The following is an 18306-nucleotide window of genomic DNA, read 5'->3' on the forward strand; positions in this document are numbered from 1 at the left end:
ATGCACTAACAGAGTAAAAGGATGGTAGATTTCTACCATCGTACTAAAACAATGAATACAGGCAAGTATATAAAATACATGACAGTAAAATGTCTACGAAGCGACCCTAACTGGATGTACCCTAGTGTACCTAGTATGTATGTAGGTGTAAAAGCCAAGAACCCCTCTAGGATAAAGTCCACCCCATTACCTGAAATGAGAGACTGTGCGACCCTTGTCTTGGTCTCGAGATGAACACTCTGCAAGGGATGTCAGACCACTGCAAGCTGGAGTGTCGGTATGCAGGAACCTCAGCGTCTCACATCAGTGTGTCAGCATGGAAGTCTGCCTGTCTCAGCAAAGATATGGTGTATATATACCCAAAGTGTTACCCCCAGGGGATATACCTTGCTGTGTCATGTCGGACAAGGATGTCGGAAGGAATGACCCTTATACATAGCTATTATGCAAGAGATGGTAGGCCTGCTGTGATTCCAAGAATCCTCATGCATAATGAATGAGGCTTAAGCTTTTTAGAGAAAACCCCATGTCCTCTTTAGGCATTACCGTAACTAGGTAAAAGGTCAGTACTAAGAACTGTTATGCAGTGTAATATCAGGGGAATGTAGGTGAAAGGTGTATTCATTACCTGTACCGATATTGGGCTACCTATATGGAACATAACACAGGGTGTGTGCCATGTAGTGTTTTCACTTTTGTCTGCACCATTTCATGCAGCCTTCCATGGCAGTCTGCATGAGTTTAGTGATGGGTCCCTTATGGTGGCACAATACATGCTGCAGCCCTTAGGGGCTCTCTTTAGTACACATGCCCTAGGTACCAAGTTCCCACTTACTAGGAAATTTTAGGGAGGCTAAAGGTCTTGCCTATTGGGGAACAATTGCACAGTTAGCTTGTTTTAGGGAAAGAGTACTGGCACTGGGGACCTGGTTAGCAGGAACCCAGTGAACTTCAATCAAAATTGCATCAACTGCCAGGCAAAAAGTGGGGGTGACCATATCAACAAGCATTGGCATAGCCAATAGGTCTCGCCTTTGGGGCCTTATAAGTGTTTAGCCAGAGCTATTGACTTTGCCAATGTCTTTAAGCTGTGCTGTAGAGAAGTGTGGCTGCTGTGCAGCTTGCTGAAATGTTTTAATAAAAAAGTGTCAGAAGCATTTTTGTTACCTTGTATATGACCAAGAAGGCATTATGTACAACTGAACGACCATATTAAAAAAAAAGTATTTACAATAAAAAAATGTCCTCAGTTTTCTTTTGTTCTTGCAATGCTGGCAACTTGTTTCTGCCTATTCCAATGGTTATTAGTTTATGCCCCCTCAAAAAAAAGCTTTAACAATCTGAGGGTGAAGGTTGGGAACTAGTACCTGTATTATAACACTAGCAGCGGCCAGACGCTAGGAGAGAATCAACAGATGCCAGATTCCGAGAGCAGGCTGAGGTGGTGCTGAGGGATGCTGAAGTGGTAGTGGTGGTGGTGGTGGTGGTGGTGGTGACTGGTGCGGAGACAATTCTGAGGTGATGCTGAATGATGCTCAGGTCTTGCTGAGTGATGATGAGGTGGTGTACTAGTGCAAAGGCGATGCTGAGTGATACTGATGTGGTGCTGAGTGATGCTGTGGTTGTGCTGAGTGATGCTGTGGTGACGCTGAGTGATGCTGTGGTGACGCTGAATGATGCTGTGTTGACGCTGAGTGATGCTATGGTGGCGCTGAGTGATGCTATGGTGGCGCTGAGTGATGCTGTGGTGGCGCTGAGTGATGCTGTGGTGGCGCTGAGTGATGCTGTGGTGGCGCTGAGTGATGCTGTTGTGGCGCTGAGGGATGCTGTGGTGGCGCTGAGTGATGCTGTGGTGGCGCTGAATTTGTTACACTGTGCTTAAAAACTGTTGTGTAAGGTGAGCTGATTTCCGTGTGAAGCGCTATAATGCCCTTGGTTCAAGTTTGCATTATAATTATGTGGGACAGGCAAGCGGGTGTGGCCTAATGTAAGGTAATCGGACAATATCAGGTGAATGCATTACGTATTCACAGCTCAGGGAGTGCTTCTTCTTATGACAAATCTCCTAATATCACACCCGTTGCGGCTAGGGCTGCGGATGTTAGAACTGGGTAACTAGGTTGGAATCTCGTCTCAGGCGCAGCATCTTGTGATTCTGTGCAAATCGCTTCGTGACACTGTGCTTAAAAACTTGTGTAAGGTGAGCTGATTTCAGTGTGAAGAGCTATAACCCCCTTGGTTCAAGTTTGCACTATAATTATGCGGGACAGGCAAGCGGGTGTGGCCTAATGTAATGTAATCTGACAATATCCGGTGAAAGCACTAAGCCCGAGAGTTGTGTGCGCGCGCGCTAAAAGGAAATTTTAAAAAAACACGCGAGTGGTGCGCGTGCGGCGGCAAAAGTGAAAGCAGCTGCAGCGTCCTGCGAGTGTAAGGGTGCCCGCCCGCGAGCGAGAGAGGAAAGCCAGATGGCGGCTGTGCGCGTGCCCGCGTGCGTAACCGCAAGCTTTAGGCCGCAAGCATAAGCTTGTGGTCGGATTTCTGAAGCCCAGTCACTAAATGTCTCGCCAGATCAGCGCATGCGCTGGCTCAGGCGAGACCTAAAAAGGGCCACTTTCCTACACAATCTAATTTAAAACATTTAGTTAATGTCCCTTTATGATGGCATGGGTAATAGATGTTTGTAAGCTGGACTTTTTTCTAAAGCCATGATGTGTAGGACTTGTACGAACGTTGCTGTTGGTACAATACCTTGTACAGCCCTCATTTAAATTCATGTACATATGCGAGTGGAAACCTAACTTGCAAACTGACATACACTAAATGTTAACTCATGGGTAAAAATCCTCAAGGTAGATCCAGACCACAATGGTAGAAAACCTTGTGTGTTTCAACACCTGTATTTTTCCACTTTTTTGTACCTGATATGCACACTTTTCTTTATCAATGGGAAGGCTAGTGCCTTGGCAGTAAATAGGCTAAATACATATACCTTACCATTTCCGATCGGTTGACAGAATCAGCATTTTGCTTCTCTCTGGTTTTATGCAGCAATGGTTTAAATGCCTTATATTATTAAGTGGTATGTAAGATTATATTTGTGTACATCTTTTAATTCTCAGCATTTCAGAAAGAAACATATGGGAATTTAAGAAAGCTGAACCTTCAGAATGAACCTCGGCTTCTACCACAACTTTTAATGCATCCTTCATGGTTCCAGCAGTGCTACTCCGGAGCTCACAGAAATCATTATAGGTGCATGCCTGAATGTTCACAAAACTGATGTTATTGGATACTAGCCATCTTGCTTATGTTTTACTCATTCCAAATATTATTTTATTAAACCAGTCCTCACAACTGAGATTATCCTTTGATTAGAAATTATCAAGGAACCTTTGGTTAGAGAAGCTCTCCATTACATTAGTGTGGAAGCTTTAATGGTGCTGTATGCAACAACTGCTATGCATACAATCTTTGTTCTCTTTCACCCTCTCTGTTGAATACACTTGTTAGAGATGGGATGTATTTTGGGAGGATATTTTTTTATCCAAGAATGCTCTCATTCTGTGTTCTGACAATCATTGATTGTACTTATCAGTATTGCATTAATCAGGTCAAGTGCTCTACCTAATATTATCCTTAATAAGAATTTAAATGTCAGTTGTGCTTTTGTTCTTAAATTGCAGTAACTGTATTTTTTTCATACTCATGTATATTGTAATATTGCTTGCAGTGAAAACCCTGAGCTGATACAAATTTGTTTCTTTGTGATGAAGAAAGGCTAACGTGTAGTAAGATGTAGTGTGACATTATCAGAGACCAGAGTTACTGTGAAGGTAGTACTTGTTGTCAGAATCAGAACTTGAAGGAATGTGTGAACTTTAACAAATTGTTATGACTTTTTTTGCAGGCAGTGGCTCCATTACAGAGGTCACTGGAGATTCGAGAGACCGCACTCGATCCTGACCACCCAAGTGTGGCGCAGTCCCTACACCAGCTAGCTGGGGTTTACGTGCAGTCTAAGAAATTTGGAAATGCCGAACAGCTTTACAAGCAGGCCCTAGAAATCAGTGAAAATGCATATGGGGCAGAACATCCAGGAGTTGCTCGCGAACTTGATGCCCTAGCCATGTTGTATCAAAAACAAAATAAGTAAGGATTATTGTGATTAATTTGGATTTTGTTTTTCTAAAGTATTCATCTCTGCTATCAGATATGAACTATTCTGTGCATCTGAATAGTGGCCCTTGTGTGCTCTGACCTTCACAATTGCCCAGTTGTCCTCTGTTTCCCTACTCCAATGCCACACTAGAGCTTGGTAGCTTGCCATTATTGTTTTTTAGTACTTCAACTGACCAATAGTAAACGAGAGCTTGCTTGGGCAGATCTTTCATTAGATAAGTTTGGATAAGTGAACAGAGGAAGGCCTCTCCTGTGGTCACAAACTTTCTTTTTGTCTGTTAGGTTTTTTCAGATTTGTGGATTGTTCCTTGAAGCTCAACGACAAGTCTGAGATGTTGTACCTCTATCAACTGCCTTTCCTAAATTTACGCAGGAGCTTTGAAGTGGGTCCTGTTACTCTTGCTTTTTGGCAAACAAGGCAATTGTGTGCAAACCTTAACAGTAAGAAATATACAAAGACCAGGCATTGAGGAATTATGAATCTCTTTTTCGTTTTTATTGTCCATGCCTAAACAACCAAGATTTTATACAAAAATTAGATTTGAAATTGGTTCAGTTTCCATTACTGCTGTTTGTTTAATAAAAAAAGGTTTCTGTTTTGTTAAGTGGAAAGATAGAAAACAAGTAAAGTTGACCCTTCCTTTAAGCTCTGGAGTGACATGAATTGCTGAGCTCAAACCAGTGAAAAGGTAGCCTTCCCATCATTTCTAAGTAGTCTGACTCCCCCATAGACATGATGCGAAAAAACATATTAAATGTTGAAGATCTTTAGACACACCGCTATGTCTACTCACAGGAAAACTAGTGTTCCACTATTAAGAATACAAGCAGTATGATTTTTGAATGGACCCCCTGCTAGGCTACCTCATTTTTAACCTCCATATTGGTAAGCGCCAGCTAATTATTTTCTCAAAGCCCTTCCTTGCTAGACCCTCACAAGCTCATTGTACCCAGTCATGTTAACCATCTTAGTAAGACCCAGCAAATCACATTCGTAAGGCTGTTTAAGTTTGGTAAACCAACTCAGAAATCACTATTGGGGGGGTACCGCACTCCAGTTGATTTAAACAACATACCTTTTATCTGCTCGCATACTTCCAACTTCCTTGCAATTGCATTGAGGCATGTCCCTGCCAATCCTGTAGACATCACACCCTTCTCTTTATTTTATCTGCAGTAATTTTAGTGCTTAGTTGAGAAGATTGTCTTTTCCTCTTTTACTTCCCTCTAAGGTGTTTCCCTGTTTATTGGGGCCCCATATCTGATGTCTAGAGCAAAGGAACTAAGCCTGCTTGCATGCTGATCATGTAGTATCAATAGCAAGACTTGTTGGCTACTCTAATATTCATTAAAAAAAAAACACTGAAACCAACATCTTGCCAGCACCAAGAACAAAACGTGTTTGCCAGAAGACCTAGGGCTAGCACGTATCCTGAGCACCTTCTGAAAATTCCCGACCTCTCTCTCCCTCTTTTTCTCCCTCTCCCTGAATCAGTCTTATGCATTACTGTATACTTCACACTGTTGCACTCTAGGAATATCATACATAAATAAATGATGTATTGAGTTGTGAAGGTTACATTGAACAGTGTACAAGACATTGGTTCTGTGGTCATCACATGTTACTAATAGCTGTGCCGAGATTCCACCATTGTGCAGGGGAATCAGGCAGAGGCCATTCTTAGTGCTCACTGGGAATGGCTAGGGTACAGTCAGGCAGGAAATCTAAAGATCATACTATGTCCCCACTACTATAGAACCAGGCCACTGGCCATTCCATGCAGGTACAAGCAGTGGTAGGCAAGGGGTAACACTACAAACCTCACAGACTTCACTGAACAAACTTTAAGTGACAGTGTTGACAGTATTGTTTTCTTCTATAGTGATATCAGGCCTGATTTAGATCTCGGGGGACGGGTTACTCCTCACAATGGTGACGGATATCCTGTCCGCCGAAATACAAATCCTGGTATATCCTATGGGATTTATATTTCTGCGGATGGGATGTCAGTCACCATTGTGACGGACTAACCCTTTCGCCAAGATCTAAATCAGGCCCATAGTAATTTACAACATAACAAAATCTTACAGGTTTCTGACAAAACCTTTATTAGAAGGGACATTATGGTTATTAACCAAAGTAAGAAAAACGTTGACATGTTCTGATTATGGTTACCCATGCAACGGTAAGCGCCCATAAACTGCTCATGAGTGCAGCGATTAAATTGCAAATTGCTTCATTGTTGACATCCCATATGACATCACCATTTACATCTTTGAGTACAGCATTGTTGCAGCATACGTTTTCAGTTCAATACATATAAAGGCTTATCTTAAGCATGTACCTGGTCCTTTTTGCTATTTGGTAGCATATTCAATGAATGTGGTGACACGTTTTGGAAACATAGCATTTCTTTGGTATGTGACAGCCCTTTCTTTGTATACTATGGCACACTTGGTAATATGATACACTTTTGGGGAATAAGAAGGCACGTTTTGACAAAAGGCAGCACTTTTTCCACACATGACAATACTTTGTGAGCATATGTCTTAATTTAATAGACGTTATCTTGGAGACATCTGTTGACTGTAAGTGAAGCAGTAGGTATAAACTGTGTGGATATCTGATAGCCCATGTGGCCATGTCTGCCCTGTACAATTTTTTCTTCATGTAAAGTCCTTTGTGATGACACATCTTTGACATCAACGAGGCATTGGTGAAGTCACATGTAGGGATATAGGTGATATTATCTGCAGTGTCATTTATCAGGTCACCTGTAATGCAGTGGGGAGTGGTATGGTTACATTGCTAACTATGGGGATATTTTTACTGGATACAATTGTTCTTGAAAGTTTCATAAATACATTCGCTCAAGGAATCTGTGCTTGACCTCATGGTCTCGGGTTCAAAATCTGGTGGGTCCTCTGAGTCATTTGTCCTTCTGCTGTTGATAAAATGAGTACCAATTCTTTTGGATAGCAATAACCCCATAACTAAAAACAAGTTAGTAAGGTACGGCCTCCTTAATCGTGTTCCAGCTATGCTACGACTATTCCAGCACTTGAAATCCCCGCCCCACCCCTCCCCTATTAAGCACGACTGTGCTACACCAAGGGCAAAGCCCTTAGCACCAAAAGATTGAAACATAGTGTATTTAAACATGGGTTCCATGGTCCAGGACCAACTAGAAATTTTTATCTCTTAGATACCGAAGCCCCAGATATATTATTACTCACAGAAACCTGGCTAACTATGGAATCTACCCCTGATATATTAGCAGCGCTACCTGGCAACTACCATTTGTTGCAGGCAAACAGACCTCCTGGAAAAAGAGGAGGCGGTGTAGCAGCAGTTGTTAAAAAGGACCTCTCTGTTACCTCCATTGCCCCATTAGAAGTGGCATCGGTGGATAGCCTCACGCTAAAATGAAACTCTCCAACGTCCACATTGGTGTGCGTCCTGATTTATAGACCCCCTCCCCCCATTTGCAACGGGAGAATTCACCAGCGAACAGGCAAACTATCTTGCCCCTTTAATCATAGACTATGCGAAAACATTGCTAGTTGGAGACCTGGATTGTTGGTGTAACGAGGAAGAGGGGAGCCAGGGTTCTAAGGAGCTAACAGACCTATTGAAAAATGTAAATTTAGAAGGACACATAAATGAGCCCACACACATTAAAAGGCCATGCATTAGACCAGCTGTGGACCACCAACCTCTTGGTACACAACTTAACTGTCAAGCCATGTGTTTGGTCAGACCACCACTTAATACACTTTACACTGAGTGGTCTATCCTTAGCTAAACCCTTGGCCGGCCCAAAAGTTCTAACTAGGAACTGGAATCGTATCAGTTTGCCAGAGTTCTATAGCACCCTGGAATCTACACTTCTGCCTAGAATAGACAATGTCGATGAGCTGGAGACAGCAAATACCAACTGGCAATTAAGAGCGAGTGAGTTCATGCCCCTTTACAAAGGAAAGAGAGGTGAATGAGGTGGCATGAGACCTCTAAGTGGTTCACCATAGAGCTGAAATCGAGTCAAAGCGTAAATCCAAAGATGTGTTCAATTTCAATGAGTGCACCTTCCATCTTTGGATTTACGCTTTGACTCGCTTTGCACCTTTGGACGACGGATGCAGGAAGTGTTTTTGCACCAATTTTTTGATTGCTAACAATACATGTGTTCTGGTTGAGTTGGACCCTGGTCGGTCGTTCTGTTCTTTTCTGCTTTTCAATAGAGCTGAAATCGGCAAAGCTTAAAATTCGCCTGGCGGAACGGAAATGGCGGAGAAGCTACTTTCCTGCAACAAGGAAAACATGAAAAAGCTCTTACTGACTATAAAGCAGCCATTTTGGAGGCAAAAAAAGCCTTCTATTCGAACAGAGTTCTTAGCTCAGAAAATAAATCTAAAGACATTTTCAATGTAGTTAAAGAATGACCTAACCCCGACCGTGTTACACCGGCTGTCATTCCCTCCCAGGCCTTATGTGACGATTTGAATTACTTCTTCATGAACAAAATGAAGGCAATACAAGACTCCAACACTCCTAGTTCACAGAACTGGCAATCACATCAGCAATTCACCAATCCAGCAACACGTGCTACCTTTCAGAACATAACCCTAGATCGACTTACAGAATTAAGTAACAAAGTAAAGTCTGGCCTCCCCAAAGACTCCTGTCCTTCTCCTATACAAAAAGACATTCTTGCCCACTTCCCAGATACCATCCTCTCCCTGCTCAATCTATCTCTGGAGCAAGGCATGGTTCCACGGGCATTCAAAGAGGCAGTGTTAATCCCGCTTCAAAAAAGTCGGATTAGACCCCAAACAATTGAGCAACTATAGACCCATATTGCTCCTCCCATATCCTGCAAAAATACTTGAAGCACACGTAGCAAAACTCCTATGCGCCTTCATTGAAGAGACTACATTTTAGGACTCTCATCAAGCAGGCTTTCGGCCATCACACTCAACTGAATCAGTCATCTTAAGTGTAGTGGATGACCTGAAGGAGGGAGCAGACAAGGGGTGTACGCAGGTACTGGTCCTGCTCGACCTGTCATCTGCATTCGATACTGTGGATCACACAAAATTAGCGGGTAGAATGGCAGTGGCAGGTCCGAGAGGAACGGCCCTGGACTGGATGCATTCAATTTTGGGGAATCGCTCCCAGTCTGTTAGGCTGGCATCCTATAATTCGGCCAGGGTCAACACCACCTGCGGGGTACCACAAGGCTCGTCCCTATTCCCCCACCTGTTCTACCTTAATATCGGACCCCTGATCCACTCCCTCCAATGCAGGAGGGTTAAGGTCTATAACTACGCAGATGATATGCAGTTGATTTTTCCAATAGACGAGACGGATGACTTTAAGGCATTTTTTCAAAACACAATGCTATTCATTAAAGACTGGATGGGTCATAACCATCTCAAATTGAACTCTGATAAAACAGAGAGAGTAATTTCTAACAACAGACTACACCATTGGACACCAGGACACTGGCTGGCTACATTAGGCCCTCCACCTATCCCTAAGACCAGTAAAGAGCCTGGGCATCCAAATTGACGCCAACCTATCTATGCACGCACAGATTAACTTGGTCACATCATCGTGCATCTATCAACTAAGGAATTTCAAGAAAATTAGGAGATTCTTTACTAGGGAGGCAAGTGTGGCGATCATGCTGGCCATGATTATGTCCAGGCTGGATTATGCCAATGCTATCTATTTGGGTCTCCCAGCCAATCAAGCCCACAGACTGCAGCTGATATAGAACCAAGCTGCCAGAGTAATCTTTCAGCACCGAGACACTGCCATACTAAGCCATTGTTGAAGCAGCTTCCCTGGCTTCCTGTGGTTCAGCAGTCTTTGTTTAAGACAGGATGCATGCTTTTCAACGATAGGGGCCCCAAATTTATCTACACATAGATTTCACCGTACCTTCCCAAACGGATCTAAGATCAGCTTCTATGAATCTGCTGACAATTCCTAGATTTTAGTGCAAGAGAATGGATGGCTCACGTATTTCTATGTTGGGCCCCAAATTCTGGAACTCTCTGCCGATGGATATCAGACTAACACCGGACTACATGGGTTTCAGGAAAAAACTGAGATCTTGGCTGTTCACCCAAGCCTATTGTTAGATCATACCTCGGGACAGCTTCCAATCTCCAATGAGCGCCAAGAGAACTTTTGGTGTACGTGCGCTTAACAAATTCCCGCAGCATAAACATTTGTTATTAAGCACCAAAATGTCCCATGGGAACCATGTGCACTCTAACATAAAGTAACACAACATGTTTATTTATAATCATCTTGTTCTTTGTAGTCTATCATTGGTGCATTCCTACTCTAAGCTACTATGTTGATTAATTATCACTCAAAGAAAGAAAGTGTACGTTTAAATTCTGGTCTCCCAGCATTTCAGTTTTAGCTTCAATGGCATTTAGAAGCAGTTATTAGTTCCTACATTTGACTGGTTGACTGAGCCATAGGCAGTCGTTATATATTAGAGAAACTTTTATCACTGGTGGTTAAAAAATATTCCCTATTTAATTACTATTTTGTCTTCTGTGCTTTTAAGGTATGAGCAGGTTGAGCAACTGAGGAAACGGTCCTTGAAAATTCGACAGAAAGCTATACATCGGAAAGGGAGCATGGTAAATATTGACTGTTTTTTATTTAAGATCAAGAGATTTCTCCAGCCAAGATCGTACTTAACTATTCCAAAGCCCCACATTGCTGTGTCTGAAAAAATATTGTAAAGAAGATGACTAATGCCAAGTGCAGTTAAATTAACTCATCATTTAAACATTGAAATACTTCTAGTATTCAACTCCAATCACAATGCAAACGCTATAAAGGGCTACCTGCTGAGCATCAAATATTTCTTATTTTGAGACTCTCTGAAGAACCTCCTGGGCCTCTTCTTGTAAAATTGACCTTTAAACAAGATTTTCAATTTAGATTTCTGGATTATTGAAGTCTGTGCTCTAGCGTTTCTGTATTGCCCAATTAGCCCTAGAAAATCACATCTCTTTTGTCTGAAAATACCCTAATCTGTGTCTAATCAGGTAACAGAGGATTTATTGTGGATGGCTTTAGAAAGACTAGCCTCTTTAATACGATAGTCTGCGAAGTTCACAATCATCGTTAGAGGATACTTAGTATTTGATGCACCTTGAGCATGGACTCGGTGGGCTCTCATTATAGTGAGCTCAGCAGGGGCGTTCTCCAAAATGTGTTCTTTAATCAATGTCTCGATATACTGCAGTGGGTTTTCACGATCCTCGATTACTTCCACACCCTCTGGGATCCCCACAAAGCACACATTTTACCTTCTTGTGTAGTTCTCTATATCGTCCATATTGATTTGGGAGGCCTATAGTTTTTTTGGGAGGGCTTCGATATCTTTGTCCCAATAAGAGAGCGGTCCTCCAGATCGGATATTCTGTTCAACTTCCTTAATTTGCTCTGGAATTTGTTGCATCGTCTCCTCTATTTTATCCAATCGGCCATCGGCTGGGGGGGGGCTCCCCGGGAGCATGGTTAGGTGCTATGTCAGGGCACCATTGTCTACAGTGTGGGCTGATAGGGAGGACCATGGGCACTCTCCCCTTCAGTTGGTGTTGGGTTGGATGTGGGGAAAAGAGGGGTAGGGCGGCACACCAGCAGGAAAAAATTTGCAGTTTAATAACCAAGAGGTTTATTGTTTTTAGTTTTAGTTATTTTTTGAGGTTGTGATGAGCTATATTTGAACAGGTGATGAGGAGGAAGGCGAAAATGAGAGAGTGGTTGTGTTTAGATGTTTAGGGTTTCCTATAATGCAAAACATTAATATTACTTCATGTAAGGTCAATGGGTTACTCAATAAGCGAAATGTTCGTACTATGTTGAATTGGTTGACCACATTCAAATTGGAAGTGATCTTTCTTCAAAAAACCAGCCTTAAAGGTAACCTTCCCAAATCTTTAGTCCCTAACCGATATTCACACTGTTTTTACTCTTCGGCAGGTGCTGCTATAAGAGGGGGTTGCCATTCTCCTAGCCAATACAATTGAATGTCAAATTATGCAATGTTTTAGGGATTGTAAAGGGTGCTGGCTATGAGTCAAAGTGGCAGGTAAAGAAACATTTAAAAATGTGGTTAACTATTATGGCCCTGTCACTCAGCGGCGGCTCCTCCGCTTAGGTGAAGTAGCGTCACCCCACTGCTTCACCTGCAAGCTAGATACAAAACATAACATGATAACGTTCCGTAATTATAATTTTGTATTTTTCTATTCAGCTTGCAGTTGAAGCCAGGCGGGCAGGACTGGGTTCCCCGCGTCACAGGGGGAGGAGTGGTGTCAGTACCTTAAGTGCGCATGATGGTTTGGCCGACCATCTCGGGCCGGCCAAACCGTCATGTGCACTCTGCATGTTCTCTACCAAGGCTTCATTACAGCCTGGGTGGAGAACATGCACAGCCTGCCAGTCCTTGTCTGAGCACTGAACCATGTCTTCCGGACCAATCACAACGCTGCTGTAAGTCAGCGTTGTGATTGGTCAGGGGATTCTGGGAGGCTGTGTGCTTCCTGCCCAGTGCAGAGACGAGGACGGAGTAAGAAGAGGCAGTGGCCGGCATGTCGGCGGTATTAAGGGAAGTCCTTTTTAAAAAAAATATATTCCCCCCTGTTTAGGTGTGTGAGTGGCTTTGTGAGTGGGTATATGGGTGTGTGAATGGCTGTGTGGGTATGTAAGTGGATGTGGGAGGAGCTATGTGTGTGGTTTTGTGGGTCTGTGAGTGGGTGTGTGAGTAGCGGTATGGGTATTTGAGTGGTTGTACATGGGTGTGTGAGTGGTTTTTTGGGTGTTTGGGTGGGTGTGTCAGTGTGTGTGTGAGTGGCTGTGTTGTTCTGTGAGTGGGTGTGAGTGGCTGAATGGGTGTGAGTGGATGTGTGAATGGTTGTATATGGGTGTGTGGGTTTAGCTGTGTGGGTCTGTGAGTGGGTGTGTGAGTGTTTGTGTGGGTCTGTGAGTGGCTGTACAGGTTTGTGAGTGGGTGTGTGAGTGTGTAAGTCAGTATGTGAATGCATGTGTGAGTGGTTGTGTGGGTATGCGAGTAGGTCTATGAGTGGTTTTGGGGGACAGTGAGTGGATGGGTGAATGGGTGTGTGAGTGGCTGTGTGGGTGTGTGAGTTGGTGTGTGAATAGCTATATGGGTATGTGAGTGGGTGTGTGAGTGGGTGTGTCTGTGTGTGAGTGGCTGTGTTGTTCTGTGAGTGGGTGTGAGTGGCTGAATGGGTGTCAGTGGATGTGTGAATGGTTGTATGTGGGTGTAGCTGTGTGGGTCTGTGAGTGGGTGTGAGTGTTTGTGTGGGTCTGAGTGGCTGTACAAGTTTGTGAGTGGGTGTGTAAGTCAGTGTGTGAATGCATGTGTGAGTGGTTGTGTGGGTATGCGAGTGGGTCTATGAGTGGTTTTGTGGGTGTGTGAGTTGGTGTGTGAATAGCTATATGGGTATGTGAGTGGGTGTGTGGGTCTGTGAGTGGGTGTGAGGGGCTTTGTGGGCCTGTGAGTGGGTGTGCAAATGGCCATATGGGTGTGTGAGTGGTTGTCAGGTCTGTGAGTGGGTGTGTGAGTGGTTTTGTACGTCTGTGAGTGGTGTGTTACTGGCTGTATGGGTGTGTTAGTGGGTGTGTGAGTGGCTCTGTGGGTCTATGAATGGGTGTGTTAGTGGCTGCATGGGTGTGTGAGTGGGTATGTGAGTGTTTGGGTGTGGGAGTGAGTGTGTGAGTAGGTATATGGGTCTGTGAGTGGGTGTTGGTGTTTTCTTTTAATTTGGGTCTGGATCTGCAGTTCACCTGCGGGACACACAGGCGGTCGTGCTGAGTGCCGCTGTGGATACCTAGACCCTCGCATGCTAAAAACTAAATTGGGGGACAATTTTATGCCAATGAGGGGTCAGTCACAGACTCCTCCGTCAATCCCATGGGGTCAGGATACCTCTACCCTTACCCCTTCTTTCACTTTAAAATTGTATTTTTCACCTGCAGAAAATGGTGGCCGCAACTTTCCTCTCAGATTGCAGCCAATTATGGCATTGCTGTTGGCGTGTGGCTCCACAAATCGCCCATGGTTGATTCATGGGGGTTCCGCGTCTCTAGATATACATAAATCTTTTTACTTTAATAGCTCCAGAACTACTTCATGGATTTACACCAAATTACAACAAGCATTGGCATTGCCAAAAGGTCTCGCCTTTGGGACCTTATAAGTGTTTAGCCATGCAACACTTGATGTTGTTGCACCAAGGATATTGTGCTAGTTAACTAAACACTTATAAGGTCCCAAAGGCAAGACCTATTGGCTATGCCAATGCTTGTTTTTAGTTCATAGCAGTAGCGGGGCGCTTGGGTTAGGTAAAAGGGAGGTGGAGGGTGAAGAGTCAGATGGAAGGGTTTAGAAAGGCGCATTCGGGAGATCTGAAAAGTAAAAGAGGTATGAGATGATGCAAGGAGGGGTACAGGAGGGAAGAGTCTAGAAAGGGTTATTTTGGGCATCATAGTAGTGGTATGGGGTTTGGGATGAATGAGAGAGTGGAGGTAGAGGATATATTGATAGAGGTATAGGGTGAGAAATAGGGTAGTGCATTGGAAAGAGTAGTAGAATGAGTTTTGAGATGAACTATCCGGTTGGCAGATCCCGAGAATACTCTGGGCGTACTCACCACGGTCCTGAAATTGGACAATCATACCGTTTACACTGCCGTCCGCTATACCTTGTCTAAACTTATATTGGAAACGCCACACCTGGCGAAAACATTTTTAGAGGCTCGGACCAGACATTTCTCTGGATCTGAGATTTGGAATCATCAGAGTCACACCAAATTACCGATTGTTGTATGCTCAACTGGGTCGGAATTATCACCGGTCTAGAGGTTTAAGCACCTATTATACTCGCAGCAGCCCTGAAGAAGTCAAGGGCCTTACAACCCACTGACAAAACACGTGTTGGCTGGTTTTGCGCAGGAACACTGCATTAAAAATGAACAACACCGGTTAAGGACTACGTCTTCTTCATTTGTGAACTTCAAGAACAGTGTTTTACTATTTTTTGTACTCTTTTGTGTGTGCATAGGATTTGTTGAGTTTTGAGATGAGTCAGAGAGTTGAGGTAAAGGATATATTGAGAGTGATATAGGGTGAGAAATAGGGTAGGGCATTGGATATGGTGAATTAGAAGAAAAGTTATAAATGTATAGATACATAAGTACATGGAAGTGATATATATATATATATATTCAGTGAAAAAACCATAGGTTTCACACATGTTATAGTTAGCTGGACATTTTACTCGTAAAAAACCAATGAAATTGCCCCGTTATAGTTAGTTCAGCTAACTATAACTCGCACGCGCCCGCAATGCACTGCTGATGACGTCACATATTACATCACTCATGACATGGTCAGTGACATCACTCATGACATCACTGATGACATCTCAAATGACATCACTGATGACATCATCCAGTGAATGTGTGTTTTTCAGAAAATTAAATATGTTTTATATATGTATATCTCAAGGTTGATGGAAGAATAAATGGGTATATAAGTGTCTAAATGGATGATTTGTTTTTTAAAAATTGATTGTGTAACTGACTGATTAAGTGTATCATAGTGAATACATGGCTTAGTGAGTAATGTTTAAATATGTAAATATCTGTATCAGTCTCTCACTTGTATAAGTGGCTGCATGGGTTGGTGAGTAGCTACATGGGTGTCTATATAGGTTATTAGTTGGTTTTTTGAGTGTCAGTCTGAGTATCTGCATGGTTCGGTGGGGGGTATTATGTAGTGCATAGGAACATGAATGAGTCACTCACTGTTTGTATGTGTTGAAGACAGCATGTGTGCAGGACTATATGGGTGGATGAGTGTGTGTATGGCTGTGTTAGTGAGTGAATGACTGTCTCAATAGTGACTTTATGAGTAACTACATATGTTTTAAACTAGTATATGTGACTATTGGTGTATATAAGTGAGTATATGTGAGAGTGAGAGATTGAAAGAGTTCCTGTATGAATAAGTATGTGTTTCTATAAGTGATTGATTAAATGACTAAGTATGTTTAAGTTTCTGTAGAAGTAAGTGTGGTGGTGTGTGTATAACTGTGTATGCAAGTAAATGTATGTTTGATTCTTTATTAGCATGAGTGACTATGTGTGTGAGTAACTCTATGGATGAGTGGCATTGTGTAACAGGATGTATAGGTGTATGAGTACATATGATGAGTGAGTACATGTATGAGTGACTGTATAGGACTGTTGGTGAATGAGTGGATGTGTATGTGGATCTTAGAATTACTGAAGAGGTTGTTGTAACTGGTATTGGTATGTCCATTGTTTTAAAAATTTTAGTCTCTATTATTCAATGTGTGTATCAAAGGTTATATTAGGGTGAGAGGAGGTCTGCCACTCTATCACAAGGATGATGTCATCAGTGATGTCATTTGAGATGTCATCAGTGATGTCATGAGTGATGTCACTGACCATGTCATGAGTGATGTAATATGTGACGTCATCAGCAGTGCATTGCGGGCGCGTGCGAGTTATAGTTAGCTGAACTAACAATAACGGGGCAATTTCATTGGTTTTTTACGAGTAAAATGTCCAGCTAACTATAACATGTGTGAAACCTATGGTTTTTTCACTGAATTTCTAAGGTTTTTTAAATGCTAATTCCTAACTATAACGTGTGTGAAACCCATGGTTTTTTCAGTGAATTTGCAAGGTTTTTTAAATGCTAATTCCTAACTATAACGTGTGTGAAACCTATGGTTTTTTCAGTGAATTTGCAAGGTTTTTTAAATGCTAATCCCTAAATATTTCGTTTTTGAAACCTATGTTTTTTTCTGAGAATTTGTATGGTTTTTTATATGCTAAGTTATGTATTTTTAATTAAAGATATTTTTTTTTATTTAAATAAAATTACTTTATATTCATTTATATATTATCTGTATTTTTTTATAAATTATTTTTTTAAATAATTCAATTTGGATATTTTTTTTTTATAATTTTTTAAATTATTTAATGTCCTCTTTTTTTTTTTTATTTATAATTTCTTGGGGTGCGCGCTCTGAGCGCGCACCTAGTACTATTTCGTATGTTTTTTATGAATTCCGGCGTACGTTATTTACGTACGCAAATATACTTGTTGGTGCGCGCTGGGAGCGCGCACCCAGTACGTATGCGTACGTACGTACGCACGCATGCGTCCTACGCCCTCGACGCGGTTTACTTCCGCATACGCTAAAATTACGCGCAATAACGGTCGCGTATACGCGTGTTAAACGTATGCGCGCTAGGTGCGCGTATATGACGTATGCACCTGCGCGTTTACGCGTTCATGCATACGTCATCACGGGGTGCGCGCTCGGAGCTTGCACAGTGCGCGCACCTCGGGTTTATACATAAGAAAACAACATTTCTTATTGGTTATCATTACTTTCAGTTTCTAATTGTTTCAATACCACACCCAATCCCCTCATGGCAAGTCATGTGATCAAGAATCATCACTTTTGATTGGTTTGAAGTACTTTCTGTTCCAGATTCTTCCCAAACCACACCTACTCCCCTCATTATTAGTTCTGATTCCTTTGGAGAAGGAGCTATTCTGTTGTTGAGAGACAATGGCTGAACAGCAACCTACTTCAGACAGTGACCAGGACACTCTTGAGAGGCAGAGGAACAGGAAGCAGAAAGACAGCTTTATATGGCAGTTTTTCACTTTTCCAGAGAATGAGAAAAAGGTAAATGCACCAAAAGTTACATGTGTACTTTGTAACAAAGTCTTATCTCGTGGGAATCCTAACAAGAAATATTCTTTTAGCATTCACACTATGTTAAGACATGTTGACAAAATGCACCCAGTATCTTTTCGTCGAGCTTCTGAAGAAAACTCTCCACCTGCTCAGCCGACGACATCAGCAGCAGCTCAGCCGAGCACATCTTCGGCAGCTCAGGGGAGCACTTCAGCTGCGATGGTGCCTTCACCTGTTTCTTTACCTCTTGTTGGTCCACCTTGTTTGGCGAGGTTGTCTACACGGTGCACTGATTGCGGTTCACTTATTTCTGTGG

General features: G+C 42.6%; 1 protein-coding gene across 1 annotated transcript in view; it reads left to right on the forward strand.

Moving 5' to 3' along the window:
• NPHP3 (nephrocystin 3) overlaps positions 1 to 18306 on the forward strand; it is a 342323-nt gene that overhangs the window by 178369 nt on the left and 145648 nt on the right. Inside the window, exons 22-23 of the mRNA XM_085630683.1 lie at positions 3911 to 4152; positions 10773 to 10848. Coding sequence (XP_085486809.1) covers positions 3911 to 4152; positions 10773 to 10848 — 318 coding nt within the window. The remainder of the gene's footprint in view (positions 1 to 3910; positions 4153 to 10772; positions 10849 to 18306) is intronic.

This window comes from Triturus cristatus, chromosome 10 (assembly GCF_964204655.1).
Source record: "Triturus cristatus chromosome 10, aTriCri1.1, whole genome shotgun sequence".
Classification (NCBI taxonomy): Eukaryota; Metazoa; Chordata; class Amphibia; order Caudata; family Salamandridae; genus Triturus; species Triturus cristatus.